Genomic DNA, 17,373 nt, shown 5'->3' with positions numbered 1-17,373 from the left:
CTCTCCCCTGCCTCTGAAGTGACCACAGTCTCGGGATGCTTTGCTCTGGGCACTTGGCCAGAAAGCTTTATGTATTCTGATACCATTCATTTTTAATCAGGACCAGAATATCCTTCCAAACCTCATGCAAGCAGCCTTTGGCTACAGGACCTCAATTTTGTTACATTTTGTAATTGATTTGGCAGTTCTCCTCGTTGTCGTCTGTATAATTTGATTGTTAATATTGCTAATATTCCAAGCAAGAACTGCTGCACCACTCATTTAAAATGCTTTCAGTTTTTTGGGGGGGTATTTTCAGCTGCAGAATTATGCCTTTCCCCACTACAGCACATAGCGGAGCGACTGAATATATTGTGCGTGTTCAGCACATTTCACTTGGCTCTCCACGTCGAGGTGCCCAACTCGTCTCAACGCGCACTGGAAGGGTTTTCTTCACGTGACTGCTGAGGAGAAAGGACACGGGAGCAGGGGAGGGGAATCTTCTTCTGTGGTATAATGAGTTTGACAATGAAAGTGACACTGCGTCCTCCCTGGACCTTGCCGAGTGATCAATCATAACAATGGCTCACCGTTTCCTCCTCTGGATACTGACCTTTCTCCCTTCAGGATAGGAAGTGTGTGTGTGTGTGTGTGTGTGTGTGTGTGTGTGTGTGTGTGTGTGTGTGTGTGTGTGTGTGTGTGTGTGTGTGTGTGTGTGTGTGTGTGTGTGTGTAGTTGTCTGAGACCGTGTGTGCGTGTTCCTCTAGACTTCATTGTGCCATCACCTTCTTTCCAATCTCTCCTTGAAGTCCTTCTGCAGAGCCGTAAGTGAGGAGCCCCCACCCCACTAAAAGCTAAAAAAAATGCCCAATTGAGGGAATACAGATTTATTTTATTCACCGTATAAACTATTTTAAGTTCCAAATTTCTTTTTTTCTTGGAGAGGTGGGAGACATTAGGATTATATATTTAAAATCCCATCACCTTCACAGCTTACAAGGCGATTTGATGCCGTTACTCCAGTGAGGAGACCTGCCAAGATTTCATGCAAATATCAAGTATCGAGTGAGATTATTTTAGACTGTTTCCCTCATAGTTCAGAGCACGAAACTAAAGAGTGACAGAGACTGAGCCGACAGGACTTATCAGCAGCCCCACTTACTGTAATTCCTGTGTTTTTTTGTGTCCTTTTTCTGCATGTGCAGCGCCAAGTACTTACATTAAAAATTAAAAATAAATCTTACAATATTGGTACTATCAAATTGTCTCACTGTGCTTCAGCCACACGTGTCCCATGATGGCAATAAGGTGTCTAGACACAGTTTTATAGCCATTTTTATGCCACTCTTAATTGTTGCTTTATATGCATGGCAGAGGTACTGTATATAATGTCCCAGCAACTACATAAAAACCTGATCAATATAGAAACAGATCTGTACAATAACTCAAGTGGACTGGCTTTTTTTTTTTTTTTTTTAAAGACAGTGAATTTTATGTTTTTCGATGGTGCTACTTTCACGGCTACTTTTAACTGGGAGAGCTCTTGGGATTAATTGGAAAAAATAAATAGTATCCTGAATAAACAATGAAATAAATAAGCGAAAAAACTACATAGAACATGACACATCGAATTATAAATGTGTATATTATTTTTGTTATACTGCACACTGTCTGAGTATCATTGGTATTATAAGGAAATGCCCCAAAGAAATAAAAGTAGAATAACTATTTTTACCCTTAAAATATGCAGCGGTAGTGACAGTATTTTTTCAGCCCTGAGTGATGTCTACAGGTCTCTCCCCGGCTGCATCCAACCCTGACAGCCTCCACCAATAAGGTAGGCAACCTACATTAAGCCTGAGAGGGGAGCTCCGGGGTAAAAACAATGTTGACAAGCACTCGCTAAAATTACTACTGTGAGTGCTTCCTAATAATCTCGGGCGACTCAGGGGAGCAGATCAACAGCTCTATCCGGTTCTCTCGTCCTTCATCTGGACCACTGGCTGGATAAGTAAGAGATCTCCGGTTGTGTATCATTTGGGTCATAATCATTCTGATGCTTGATTCAGACTTTTTAACGGGGTCAAAACAGGTAGCATGCAAAAAAACAAACATATTTCCAACAAAACTTTGCAGTTTAATTAGATTGCTGTTAATTTATTGATTCAATAATACTCAGTTTTGTTTTTTTAAGTTCTGATTTATGTTACAACTAACCCTTTGATATGACTGGCCCTGAGTCAACTGAAATACTACTACTAATAATTTAATTGAAATACTTTTCTTGACTTGTCCTGGGACTGAAGTGTGAAGCTTTGTTTCCAGGATGCGGGCCTCCACAGATGGCGTGCGGTCTAAGAGCATGCACAAAGGCGTTTAAACGTTTATGCTAATGTGGAATTTCTCCTGCTTGAAAAGCACTGGGAGAGGGAAAAAAAAAAGGATGCGGCCATTTTTGAAGTCATTATTTTACTTTGTAATTCCTTTGCTTGTGTGGCAGTCAGGCTGCTTGTTAAAAAAACAACCGAGCGTCCTTCCTTTGCGCCCCACGCACACCACGTGATGATGGGACACTTTCCCATTTCTAGACAAAACTAAATGCATCACTTTGAGCAGCGATATCTACTCCAAAAAAAACCGACAATGTGCGTATTTTTCTTTTCTTTGGGTGCCCGATTCTTGGCACGTTGGATTCTGTTCTGACTTGGAGTCCAGTTCTGGTTCCCAACCTTAAAGAGAACACAGTGCATGTGGTTTGAGGAAGAAAATCTATGTCATGTACATTCTGGGGTCTCCAACGACATGTTTCACCTAATTAACGAAACATGAGAGAAGATTTGATGCAGAGAAATTAGATTGAGATTGAAACCCTGTAATTTGTGGTATTGTTTGAGCGAGATGAAAGACTCACATGACGACAACCCCCTGAAATCCTGATTGAAGTCGAGGCCTTTTAATGAAACATTTATTCACACGCGAATAAAACACTCCAACTCACTTCCACTGCAGATGAAAAGATCCAGCGGGATAATGTGTTGCTAAAATGTGCTTTTAATTGTGTGTCAAGAAGGAAACTGGAGCAGATCAACACAATTTAGACGATACCTTTTTGCCCATATTTTCGTCAGTATATTTGGTCACTAAATTAGACTGTTTAATAGTTTGGAGTTATTAGTTACACTGAGGCTTTACTATTGCTACAATAATGGAGCCAATGCTGTCAGATAAAAAGGTAGCTCCATCCCCTTTTGTACTTTCTATGGTACTAAGTACGGTTGGAAGTGAGTAAGGGAGTGTGCATTTGTGTTTGTGATGGAGATAGGGAATAAAAAAATGGATAATTGTAAGTGAGAAAATATTAAATTAACACTTTTTATGTGAGAAAATGTGGATTAGTTTTGTTTTTTCCAAAGTGTGACAAACCTTACACCAAAGTCAGTAAAAACATGCATGATTTAAACAAAACAAAAAAATAGTAACCTTAGTTTGTGGAAGAAAAGAATAAGTTGAATTTTTTAGGTGCAACTTGATTCATAGATTTCTGCAATCCAGCAGATTTTTTGCAGTTTTGTGCTCAGTGAATTGCTGAAGGACGCCTCTGAAGCAAAGGCGAAAAAAAAAAAAATCAAAACTTCTTTCAAACCCACAATTTAGAGGGAACGACAAGCAAGCGTGACACAAGACTTGAAGTACGACAACAAGCAGAAACAGACGTTTTTACATTCAGATGAGTCCAAAACGGAACAACCACCTTGACTTGCAATTTTTTGATTGCAGACATCCAATACTGAGGAGCGCAAAGGTCGAAGCCACCGCACCGTGACAATGGATATAACAAACAGTCTCCTGTCCCAAGATGGGGGCGAGAAAAGAGCCGGTGAAAGGAAGAAGACATGAAACCAAACAGATTGGTGGGTTGCTGCTTGTCTGGGGACGACGGGAAGAAAAACCCCGGCGGCGCTCCAGGAGAAGAGAGAAAATCTACTTTACCCAATATGAAACAAACAACAAAAAAATGATCTAGAGACTACAGTACATCCTGACGTGTCAACTTCTGTCTGTCTTCTCCGCATTCAAGATTGTCTCACTTTAAATTTACACTAAATATTTTTCCACTTGAATGCAATGAGTGCCAAAAGTAAGCGCTAGTTTGCTGATATCCACTTTATAAGCAATCAGTGTGACTCACCTCTGGAGACTTGGATCTGGGTTGGAAAAAAAAACATTCATGGTTGCTGAGGAGACACCTAGTAATACATGTAATTATGAACAACACATCTGGACCGACATGCTAATCCGCTTCTGCCATTGATATTCATGGAGTATAAAGCGGCTTCCTGACTATTTCCGTATTGCATGGCAATACAAACACTCAATTAGGATGTGTGATGAAGTGAAATGAGCCTTCTTCTCTCGAGGATGGTAAATAGTGGCCCTCGTAATTGACAACTGCAGAGTAATTCCTAATCGTAATAACACGTCCTGCGGTCTGGCCCTGCGCGAGTGATTAGACCGAGCCGAGCGTGGGCTAACACGGCGATGTCACGGACGTCTGCGGGGTCAAGTCGGAGAGGAATACGTTGATGCTTCAAGATGAGGTGACAGAAAGTAGATGTCAGACAAAGTGAACGGATGTGTTACGGAGCTGCTGCGTCTCTGACGTCCCCGGATGTGGATTGTACGTCAAGGCCCGCCAGCGGTGGCCGAGAGTTCTTCTCCCGTTTTGCCATCTACAGATATTATTTTTGAAAGGGCAGCGTCGCAGCGTCGTGGGCTTAGCGCCGCCCAGGAGGATTGTGATTGGGTTTTAAATTATAGAAACAATCAAAAGTGTTTTTGTTTTTTTTCTTATTTTTTCTTTCTGCAGAACTGGAAGTGTGAAGAGACGTCTGGCTGTGTGAGACTAATGTCACACTTACCATGACAGGTTAACCCAAATACTCATTAACACACAAGGGCTCCACAAATGAAACGTCAACGTTAATGGTCGTGGTTTTCATACACCAATCTCATAAGGAACTGGCTGCTTTTGTAATTTATTATGTTTCTTATTTCCATCATTGTCAATTGAACATTTTCGGGGTCATCAAGGACATCTCTTTTGTATGTATTATTTTTGCACTTTGCTTTTTTTGTGTCTTCTATGCAAGTTGCTGCCAGTCTGACAAACTAATTTTCCCTTGGAGATGAATAAAGTTTACATCCATCCATCTATTAAAAAAGGACATATGTATGTATAAGCATTTGTCGGTTGTGTTGTGCATGTATATATAAAGGTTAGCATTTACACTCGCTATAAGCTAATCTATTGATACTAATATAACTGTTTTGATTATTTACTATTATTGTATTTTATTATATTTATTTAAATGTGAAGGTTTGTTATGTTGTGTTGAAAATGCAACAGAAAAAGTTTTTAAAAAGAAAAAGGAAAGACAGCACAATTGCAAATTAGCATTTGCTAAAAAAAGTTTCCCTCTTTTGAATCCAAATAGATGTTAATGTGGCACAATATCCACATTCTGTATTAACATTTTATATTTCTTTCCTCCACCTAGCCATAATTATCATTACATAAGTTAGCGAATAAATTAGTGAGCATTAATTACCAAATATTTCTCCTTCAACATGCTGTGTCTTCACATGGTTAATATATGAATGAACTATCCATATCAAAGATAGTAGTTTCAAGAAAATCTATTTTTCCCCTTATTAATATGCAAATATATTCGGCAAGACACTCCAAAAGTCTCATCAGATCATCCACTCTGTAGGTGGTGCGTGTGGTGTGAGTTGAAAGTGTTTCCCCCCCCCCAAAGTGTCGACAGATACGCCACAACCGAAGAAGACAAAAGGGCGACCAACACATGTGACGTGCCGCGACGTGCCGGGCAGCAAAAAGGATGGAATCGAAAATGTCCGATATCTGTGGCCGGTTTTGTCATTTGCTTTGACGGAGGCTGAAATGTCAGCGACCTTTGCTCTGCGCAGAAGAAAAAAAGGGCGGCGACCTGCTGCGGGCTCTCGAGGAACAATCCAAAATAGAAACCTGGAAAATGTTTTCGCGGCGCTGATGAGCACAACACCTTCAACGGCACCTTGGCACATTGCAGCATCCCGCATGCCCCCCCCCCCCCCCCTCCTCCACCCACCCTGTCACCCCGAGCACTAACAATGCGAGCACTTAACCGGCGCTGGCGGAAGCGAGAGGTGGAAGTGATGACAATAAATGATGGCAATCAAAGCGCGTCTTCCTCATTTGACGAGGCTGGAGATGAAGATCAGACACCTTCCCAGCTCCCATTAACAAATGATCAAACTGTGTTCCTCTGCCAGTCTTGGAGTGTTCTTCAAAAAAAAAAAAAAACATCACAGATGGTCAGCCCTTTTGACCAGGAAAAAAAATAAATAAAACCAAAAAACTCTCTGATGTTATTTATTCTTTTTTGTGGTCGTCGGCTTGTGCCATATTGAATTATGAAAGTAGCGAGGGAGGGTTTCTGCCAGCCACGATCAATAGGCTGATTCCACTGTCACAATACAAAGCGCAGATCTGAGACGGGAGTTTGACAGATGGCGTGTCACCTTCGTCAGCGTGACGTCCCGCGCGCGCACACACACACACACACACACACACACACACACACACGCAAACATACACGCACACAAACACACACACACACGTGTGTTATTGCCTGCACTTTCGCTTGATTTTTTTTAACTCATTTTTGGATCTTAGGGAGATACAGTGTGAGAAACAAAGTGTGTGCGCGCACGTGTGCGTGTGCGTGTGTGTGTGTGTGTGTGTGTGAGAGAGACAGGAGAGGGGGAGGGATGCAGAGTGAGAGAACACGAATATGCGCACACGGGGAAGCATGTTACAGGGTGTCTGATACGCTTTCATACTCCCACCCAAAAAAGCCTTTGGTGCTTGCTGTGCTACAGCACACTTTGCTGTGACTCCTCCACTGATTTAATTAACCTTTTCCTGGCACTGTTCACACAATGAATCCATGAGCCACACTCGACTGTAAAATGTAGACCTGTGACTTTTTATTGTTATTCTTCTTCTTTTTTTTTTTTTTTAGGACAAATAGAAATGATTTCCTGATACATCTTCCTCGTAAACAGCCTCACTGGCCATCCTCCGGGAAAACAAGAAAAGGAGACACACTTTTTTTCATCCTTTTTTTTTTTTTTTTTTTATCCTTCCAGACTTTAAAAAGGTGCAGTTCCGGAGCAAGTGATGCCTCTTTAACAAAAGGTGACAGCCATCGCGGTGGAAGTCCCCTCCTCCTAACAAGGGGGTCAGCGGACGCCGAGCCGCTCGCGGCAAACAATAAACCTCAAGTGTGACGGTTTCCCACAGCCGCGGAGGGCTGTCTGTCACGATGTGCTGCAGTGCTGTAGCTGCAGTACCTAACAAGTCAGTGCGCACTTTTTCACACCCTATTAGGAATACAACTCAACTGGGCCATGCTATGTGTCTGATCCGTGCAGTCATTCATGTTTTATGAGGGGTATAATATTGATTCTGAAGGCAGCACAGTCAACATTAGGAGAAGAAAAAAGAAAGAACCTTTCTCAATGTTCATTTTTACACAGCAGCTATACGTTGACCTAATGGCCTTTTGAATATGAATATTTATATCACGATAGCACTTGAACCCTGAATATAATCATTTAATATTTAAACATTAAAAATGCATCACGAGAAAGCGCCGTAGTGGCCCGCTAACTGCAGGATGGCGGCTTCCCGTTGGAGGCTTCTGCCCCACACTTGTGATACATGCCATTTCTTTTTTTTTTTTTAAAAAAAGGAAGATATTTTGTGTCCTCATTTAATATTGATTGTCTTCAGTGTTTGTTACCAGGATGGGTAGTGCAGCACCGCCAAGGATGAGTGTGTGTGGATTTTGAGTAATATTAAATTTAAAAAAAAGGGGATTCTGAACTATAATGGGTTGAGAACATTGCATTCCATCCATCACAGAGCATGGACAGATGTTATTTTACAAGAAGAGCAAGAGTGCATAGTTAGTTCCATTATAAGTTTTCCAGAGACATTTTAACAAATTCTACATTTTTCCGTCCGCTGCCAGCCTCCGTGGGACTGAAACACCCAAGGACGACATGTGACCCACATTCTAACCCGTTCAATACAAATTAAGCTGGAGTGAAGACCAAAGTACAATTATGAAACTAGTTCTGTGTCCTGGTATTTCCTTCTGTAATTACAGTTTGAAAAGCAGCTCATTTCTCTCCCCGATCTGTCATTAAAAGTACAGGAACATTTCAAATACGTTGCTTTCTATTGAATTTTCTTAATTATGAAGGTTAGAAAAAATAATCTTTGAAAAATAACTGGGGCACCAGTGATTTCAATAAATTGTACAACACTTGAATGCATTTCCCATAATGCAGATGAAATTATTAAGTACATGAAGTTACTCTGTTATACTGGAGATGGAGCTTTAGTTGAATTACCTTCTTTGTGTCTTTATCTTCCACATGCTAACAAAAGATCTGACTGAGGGGAACTTCAATAATTTTACGTGCAGGAAACTGTTTTAAGCTGCATTTTCTCTCACTTCGCCTGCCGAGTGCAAACCTTCCTTTTTTTTTAAAGCAGGGTGACACTTACAGCAGCGTAACGCTCCCTACAGACATGAAGTTCCAGCACTATACAGCTGGTACATGTCACAGCACTCTGTAGCACATGGGTGTGTGTGTTTATATATATATATATATATATATATATATATATATATATATATATATATATATATATATATGAGCACATGTGTGCATGTGAGTGTTTGTTTATGTGTTTGTTTAGTGTTTGCGAGTGATCACTGTCAGTTATCATTAAGTGAGAAACATAATAATTCTGCATAAGGGGAAATAGCACTATTTTATAATTTGTTTTAGTCATGTAGCATATCAGCATGGATATATTTCAAATTAATGAGAAGTCATGTTGAATTTTTTGACATTTTAGTTTAATATTTGTTCAAATTGAATGTGAATTTCCACATTGGTGTGCTTTTATAGATCAGAAATAAATTATAAAGAATAAATTAATATATATATTCAGTGTGTTTCTTGAAGAAAGGCATAGAGAAATGAAGGCTCCCTTTTGTTTCTTAGGTCAAAGCATGCTGAGCTGCATCGTTCATGGTGAGAAGGATATTTGTAAAAGGGTCTCATCTACTGAGATAAACTAAGAACTGCTGAGAATCAAAAGGACTTTCTTACAACCAGAAAACCAATAAAACGGACACTTTGATCAATCAATTTTGTTTTCAAGGAATTCTATCACTGGCAAGGGATTATTTTAAGTGTAAAATCAATGAACGCTGCTTAACAGATTCTTTCTCTTTTTTTTTTCCTACTACTTCATAAAAAAAGTTTTTGTTTTTTTTTAAAATACAACCAACAAATCTATGTGGCATAAATAATCAGACATGAGCGGTTATGTTATGAGCCATGACTGCAACTAGGGGCTTGGCTTTTGACTGCACAGGACTTTACTCGCATCTCTTTCGCTGCTGGATCCTCTTGGAAAGAATGGCATGGAAAGAATCGGCTTCCAGATGGATCACTTTAGAAAACAACCCCTCTCATCCCGGCTGTGTGGCTGCTCTCGACAAGATGCCCACTCCAGCTTCATGTTTTAAAAAGGTGGACCTCTTATTTTTGAATGGCGAAGGTTAACACTTGCAGATGCCTCGCTCTCCGGATGCGCCGAGGCTTTGGTACTTGTCTGTGTCGAACACTCTGTTGAACAGAGCGAATTAGAATGAAATATTGAGTTCATTTATGAATAAGTGGGGCTGAACGGCCCCTTGTCGGAGCTTCTGCATGCATATTCAGTTGATGGAAACCTTTGGATGGGTCATTTCTCTTATAGCTGCTTCATTAAATTGTGAAAGTCAAAAGTGCAATGCCTCCTGACGTAAAAACACAAAAAGAGACCAAGATCTATAGAGGTGGAACAGCGAGACAGTTTTTCCTTTACTCTGACTCAAAATCTAGATGACGACAAATGGCTCCAAAAATAGTAATAAAAAAAAAAGGGAAAAGAGTCGTGTGCCATGCGCTTAAAAGAACAAAGAGGAGGCATACTCTTCCACGTAGAAATGTGTTTTCTGAGATGTTTGGGATTTTGTTCGAAAAGGTATGGCACCTGGGATAAAGACCTGGCAGGTATTGTTCATTGTGCCTTTAATATGACTAATTGAGGCAAAGGCGAGTTAGATAAAGCCTCAGTGGGCCAAGTGGAGCCAATCAGCAGCGGCTTTATGTGACGCTTCCAAAAGAAACTCCAGAGGGTGGTGTGTGTGTGTGTGTGTGTGTGTGTGTGTGTGTGTGTGTGTGTGTGTGCGTGTGTGTGTGTGTGTGTGTGCGTTCATGCAGTATAAGTGGTGGGGGGCAGGTGCAATTGAAGCTCAATTGAGAACCCATTGAAGCCAGACTCCGCGTTGTCCTGGAGAACGGAGCAGCGGCCGGTGATATGTTTTCATGCTCGGCCGATACAGCGACACACTGGACTGCGAGTCCGGATCGAGGGAGGTGCGGGGGTTGTGTTTACCAGCGTCTTTGTGCTCGGGGTGAGCTTTCGAGTGAATCATAAACACACGCGGTGCATTGGGCCAAAGCAAAGGCCCGACACCAGGACGAAGTACATGGGTTTGGGTCGGGAAGGCATTTTGGAAAAAAAAAAAAAAAAAGGTAAAAGACTTACTCAGCCCCCTTCCCGGAGACAAGCTCCCCTTGATGTATACCGCCATTAAGAAAATGACCTGTCTCAAATGTCAGACCGTGGCCAATGTTTTTTTCCGAACAGAAATTGATAGCACACGAACACAAGACATTTTTCCTTTTCACCCTCTATTTAATGTTCTCGCCAGTGTAATCAACCCTAATTATTTTAACTGCCTGCCACTCTTTGAGATCATCGCTTTCTTATAATAATGGGAGCTTTACATTCAATGTGTTTTAATGGCGATGGCTCGCGCTTTGATGATGAGGAATGGCGGACAATGTCAGGCGCACTCAACAGCAGAGAAGACATCTGAAAGCTGTACACTAAAACATAGGAAGTGAGAGGGATACATTTAAAAGACAGGGAGGGAGGAGATGCATGACTGACTTTAAAGCATGGGCGCCTGCAAGAAGAAACACGGTTGAAAACCAGCCGGAAGAGCCTTTTTAAAGTACAATACAAGAGACGTAAACGATGTTCCAAACTGCTAACTATCCTCCCAGGAAGTAAAGGTGACAACACAGACAAATAAAGTGCTTTAAAGAGTCTACATTTCACAACACTATGCAGCTACCGTGTCTGCATTTGATGCAATACACACTTGCCTTCCTCCAACACGAGGGCTCAATCCACTGTCTCAGGTTTCCAGCGTGATCACATTTGCACTTCAAACCTTGGTAGCCATTTAATCAGCCATTGTGCGTGCCCAGTCAACCACTGCAGAGTTTCTAAGCAAAATCTCAGAGGTAGGCACACAAAGCTATCTCTGATTATACGCCAGCCCACGGGGAAACTTCATCACACTCCTTTGCTGCCTGCGGAGCAGGACCAGGTGACTTGGAACTACTCAATCGGGAAGGCCAAATTCTTCTTTTTTCCTTCCCGCATGCAGCTAGGAATCACGCCTTTGATCCGAAGAGAAGGCAGCTGCAAACGCCTCTCCAGATACCGGCCCCACCAATCGCGCTTCCACTTGCTTTCCACCAATCAGGGCCTTGTCTCCAGCGGCGACCATAATCCAAGCCAGTGCTGCCTTTTCGACACACAGACGCCTTCCCCTTTGGCCAAAGCGTTGGAAGCGTGCTGCACACACGCGGGTAAGCATTTCGAGGTAAAAAAAAAAAAAAAAAAGGAATAAAAAGAATGAAAAGTATGCCCTACTCACCCATCTCATTGTCCGATTTATTGTCCATTTCCGTGTCAGTGAGCGTGAGCGCCGAGTTAGAGCGACTGGAGAGGCATGAATCCTGCCCAGAGTTCGCCCCCGTTCCCCAGAGAGTCATGGTACGTTCCGGTGATACAGGTTCATGGTTTTCTGTGGCGACCGGGCCCCTGGAGTAGCTGCTGAGCGGGTGGGAGAGGCCCGTCTCGGGGCAGAGCGCCAAGCCCCTGCGAGCCGAGCGCTCGCAGATTCCGAGCTGCCTCAGCGAAAACGTCTGCCCTGTGAATGACAGACGCTGTAAAGTTAACAAACCAAGCCACAACACGGTTAACGGCCGGGAGCGGGGATACTTAAAAAGAGAGAAAAAATAACACTTAACCTAAGAACATGTTGGAAGAGGAGGAAGGTGATTGTTGAATTAAGACCGAACAATGTCCTCCCACTCTCGTCAACTTATCAAGAGGATCAGGAGCTATTTTTTGTTTTTATTTTTTAAGCCGCCTGTGATTCATAGTGCAGCTCAAACTAGAATTTATAATTGTGGGAGCTTTTAAAGATGACCCACTTTGCTCAGACACAAAGCCCAAACAAAATCACCAGAAATCAAGCTTCTTGTGTTCATCCACACATGTGAAAAATGAACAATCATTATTATTGTCATTTATTGTTTTCAGTAAGTGTTTCAGACGCAGCCTGTTTCATAATAAATCAGGAGTATAAATCTTTTGGTCTCATCATTTGGAATGACTTGAGGCTCTGGTGGCATCTGAGCTAAATAAATAAATACAATTTGTCAGGAATATTGGCAATAAACTAAAATACCTCGTATGCACCTCATGAGGAAGCTCCAGAACTTACAAGAAAAAAAATCATATACATATATATATATATATATATATATATATACATATACATATACATATATATATATATATATATATATATATATATATATATATATATATATATATATATATATATAAAATATTGTAAATATATCTACTTATCCATGTGTTATAGTGATCTGCCATCTGCTCAGTATGGCACAGATAGACCATAAAGGATTAATCATGTGATCAACCTGAAACCTAAATAATTTTTAATCAAAACCTTCCTTTTCCATTTTTTTTTCATCAAATGTATTTCAGATGTAAATTACATCAGTTAAGGTCAAATCAACTATATGTAGCATGTATTCACTTACACAACAAAATAGATAGTTAACCAATGATTTTTAGGATTTCAAGGTCAGACGTGTCAACATTTTTATAAAAAAAATTGTTTTAATAAAAATAGATTAACAAGGATCGCATGTAAAAAATAAAAAACATATTTTGTCTTGTTGGAAATGGTGGAAATTAGAAAAATCCCCATCTGATGTTACAGAAAACTAATTTATTCACATTAAAATCCAACATATTTAAAATTACTGTTAGCTAAACACACACACACACACACACACACACACACACACACACACACACACGATACCCTACTACCAAAGTTGTGTTCTTTTTCCACAACCAGATGAATAACATTGAACGGTACATTCACTGTGATGAATTAACAGTCGTTGGCATTAAATGTCCACTTTTTAAAGAGAAACAAGGAACAATAGCATTCCTCCCACAACTTCATCATAATCCCGTTAATTCTGAAACAGGCACCAATTAGCACCAAGAACATTGTAAGGGAGTAATGGATATATTTTCTAATTGCAATCTTATGAGCCAAAGGAGTGCCATAAAATAGAATAAACTGCTCAAACTTTTTTGATTACAGAAATTAGAGCAGTTTCAGAACAGCCAATTAAAGGACAGGGTTATATACTGAGCTTTTTATCTTATTATTTTAATGCGGTCCAGCAGGGAATGAGCATCGCAGTAGCTGTATGCCACACAATGTTACATTCCCCTGCATGTTTGTGAAGATCAGACTAAATTGTGCCTTTGTTTGAGATCACCTAATTGTGTTCCGCACTGCCTGGCATCCTGACATCGCACACTTCTGTCTTGTCAAACCTGCTCGGGCTCAGTGGAAGATAAAACTGCAAAAACGCTGGAATTTAGTCAACACAACAAACAGCAAAGTCCCTGCATTCTTGTTCACTTTCCTAATGATGCTTCTCCACAACACAGTGAAATGAACCTGGATACGAGGATGTTGTTGTTGGTCATGTTTGTAATGGTTGTGTCTCATGTTAGAACTCTTAACAAACTTGGGGAATGAGAGATGCATCCTCACATGTTCTCTCAGAAGACCTCTGTAATCAATACAAACATTTAAACTCAACAACCGCGGAACCTCTCGGCTTATATTATGGAAATGCGTCTTGAAAACCGTGAAAATAAATCAGAGTGAACGCTTGCTCTCGCTAACCTGGCCTGCTGTACTCTGCGCTCTCCTTGTGGACCATCTCCTTGACTCTGCCTCCAAACAGCATTCTTGTGGGGTCATGGTCAAAGGCCTGGAGCGTTTCGCTGGAGCTGTACGATTGCTGAGTGGGCACGCGGCAGGCGCCCTCCTCCCGGTCGGCCGAGGAGGCGGTGTATCGACGCTCCCGATCCTTGTCTCTCTCGCAGTATCTCTCTCGGTCTCTCTGGCTCTTGGACAGCGAGCAGAAAGGCCGCTGCTCCCTCACCCGTTCCATGCTGCCTGCATGCTGGGTATCCAACTCCCTCCCCTTCACCACCGGCGCCCTCCTGAGAGACTCGCCACTGGATTATTTCCCCCTTTCACTCCCTCCCCGACCCCCCTCCTCCTCAGGTTGCAATTCTGCACCGATTCAACCCCCCCAAACTGCCCGTCCCCAGTTTGTCTTCTCGGTCGGCCTCTTCTTCAGTCCATTCGGTCCTCGGCTCACTCTACCTGGAGAAAAGAGAGAGAAGAGGAGAGGAAGCAAGGAGCTCAGATAACACTAATCCATCTGCTTCATCTTCAAAAGTACACACTTATCCCCGCTCTGACGGCCCCACCCCCGCCGCAAGCTCACCACCCCTGAAACCTCACCCGTGAACTCTCGTCATACATGACTTCCCCTCTTGAAAAGAAGATCACCTCATCATTCCGCCTGCTTTAGCCTCCAAAACCAAGTTCATTTCCACTGCGGTGACTTTGAAAGCTGTCCACATTTTTCACGTGTAGCAAAAGCAGTTTTTTTTTGTGGAATAAAATACCATATAAATATTTTTTATGGAGTGAAAAATATTTTGATTTCCCCTTAATGATAACTTAAAATTAGCATCCGTCATAGTGTGAGATGCTGGTTAAATGAAGGATAAATCAATGCATCACGCTGGCAAGTGACTTTGACACAATTTTTTTTTTTTTATTCAAACTGTGACTCTTGCAGAATTATAATTTGGACCCATGATATTTGTGTTAACCCAGGTTCAGATTAAGCACACTGAACAGCAATGATAACAAGTGAGATGACATTTCAATGAAAAATGCATATCTGCTGTTTACAGATTTTTTTTTCCCCGTGACATTGATCGAATATTAATCTCGATTTTTGACTTCCCACAATTAAATGAACACGATCAACTGTGATATTGATTTTTCAAAATGTCTGCTCCGCTCATAGAAAAGCTCTGCTGCATAACAAACCAAGCGCTTCCTAACCTGACAGCCAGCCGCCAGGGGGCGATCGAGATGTTTGGGCTTCATTTTTGGGGAGCTGTTTGTGCACAACATGTTGTGTGTCACTGGGTGTGCGCAACATGAAAGGGAAAGCAATGCCCCGCTGTGAAAAAAATTAATACTGTGTCCCTAAAAAGCAATGACCAGTTTTGATAAAAAAATATTAAAAAATGAATATACTTTTTGGCCTTAATTGTGGAGCAGATACAAAAACACACACACACACACACTTGTCTCAGTGTGACATCTAATTGCCGTTCTGGTTGAGTTGAGTTGCACAAACCCCAATACAAAAGCTTTGAAAATGTACTTCAATCGACATCATATATTTATGATCTGCAGAAGTAACTTTCTGCAAAAGGAAGTGATACAATTATTTTTTCGTTGCACTGTCCCTTTAATTCAGTTATTCTCACAGATATGCCTCAGAGCGCCATCGAGTGAGCTACCAAGGTCGTTATTGTTATGTCTAAATTGGCTCCTGCATGGATGAAAATATCAAACAAAAAAGCATAAATTCAATGGCTGGCTACGGTTTGACATCGTTACGAGCGTAACGCCACCCGGTGGTGACAAACGGGTTTTCGGCATTGCTAGCTAGCTCGGACACATTGACACAAAATGTATTGTTTTGTGGGTTGTTTTATGAACATTGGAGTGATGCTCCAATGCTTCTGGTGAGCATATATGACCCTGAATGCATTGCATATGGATTCATGAAAGCGAGCAGTGCTGGGTAAGATATGCAGTATATATTTATTTTGGTCATACAGCTGACAGAGGCATAAAGTAGTCAAGGCCCAGATTACATTTCTCCGCTTTTGTTGCGTTATGGGTCCCCCCCCCCTCCTCCCTTTCATTTGGGAAGATGGGATGTCAGAAGTGTTGAAACAACCAGGAGCCTTAAGTTACAAAAGGTCGAGGAGAACTCCTGACATGACTGTATGTCTCGAGGAAAATTCTGCATGCAACTGACTGACCTGCGTGTGGCTACGCATGCTAACCGAGAGCCCGAAATGCACACGTACAGCAAGAGGAACAGTGATGTGGGATGGCGCTTTCAGAATACACACACACACACACCTGCATTACGTTTAGACGTACCAGGCGGTGACAGAAAAATAATTAAAATGTCACACACTGCCAATGACCTGGTGATGTATCCCAATTTTTCTGTGTGCATCGAAACCGCCCAAAAAAAAAGGTGAAAAAAACACAACAGAATTTGGCTCTGTGGATGCAAAAGATGAGCGTTAAAATCCTTAACTTGTTGAAAATCCGAAGAAGACACTCTCACAGGTGGAGACGGGGTTTTTAAAATATGGATCGGGGAGGAATAGGGGGAGGAAAAGGAGGAGGGAGGCGAGAATGTGACTAACCCGCAAAAAACCCTTGAGTGGAATGTGGATGGGAGCCCTGGTGTGTCAGAAGTGTTTATTACCAGCCATTTTCCACTGCCTCCTGACGCTGAGATACACACACACACACACACACACACACACACACACACACACACACACACACACACACACACACACACACACACACACACACTAACTTATCTCTTGGCTGAGCAGTAAGACTAGAGTATCAGACTTCCCTCTTTCCCCAAATGAGATCTACTTCGTTTCACATCAAGCATCAAAACCCTCCGATGAAGCCAGGATAGCGTGCTGTCGCGCCGCAAGAAAGCACCGGCCCCGGAGAGACTTTCGCCCCCAAAAAAACTCAAGCAGTCGCGGGTGGAGTACAGGATGCAGGGATAATGAAAATTGTGAGCTGTGTTCTAGGCCTCTTCAACTTATTTTCGTTTTTTTTCTCG

At 41.7% G+C, this 17,373-nt stretch overlaps 1 protein-coding gene across 4 annotated transcripts in view; it reads right to left on the bottom strand.

The window, feature by feature from the left end:
- Positions 1-14,634, bottom strand: part of si:dkey-237h12.3 (teneurin-3) — a 127,353-nt gene extending 112,719 nt beyond the window's left edge. For all 4 annotated transcript variants that reach the window (XM_068593425.1, XM_068593432.1, XM_068593440.1 and 1 more), the window contains exons 1-2: positions 14,289-14,634; positions 11,913-12,188 (exon numbers count right to left, since the gene is read on the bottom strand). In XM_068593425.1, coding sequence (XP_068449526.1) covers positions 11,913-12,188; positions 14,289-14,559 — 547 coding nt within the window. In that variant the 5' untranslated portion in view covers positions 14,560-14,634. The remainder of the gene's footprint in view (positions 1-11,912; positions 12,189-14,288) is intronic.
- Positions 14,635-17,373: the final 2,739 nt, after the last annotated feature.

The sequence above is a fragment of the Clinocottus analis genome, unplaced genomic scaffold (assembly GCF_023055335.1).
Source record: "Clinocottus analis isolate CAN_PGR_092001 unplaced genomic scaffold, fCliAna1.0.p SCAF_10, whole genome shotgun sequence".
NCBI classification, from domain to species: Eukaryota; Metazoa; Chordata; class Actinopteri; order Perciformes; family Cottidae; genus Clinocottus; species Clinocottus analis.
This window is presented reverse-complemented; position numbering and strand designations above follow the sequence as displayed.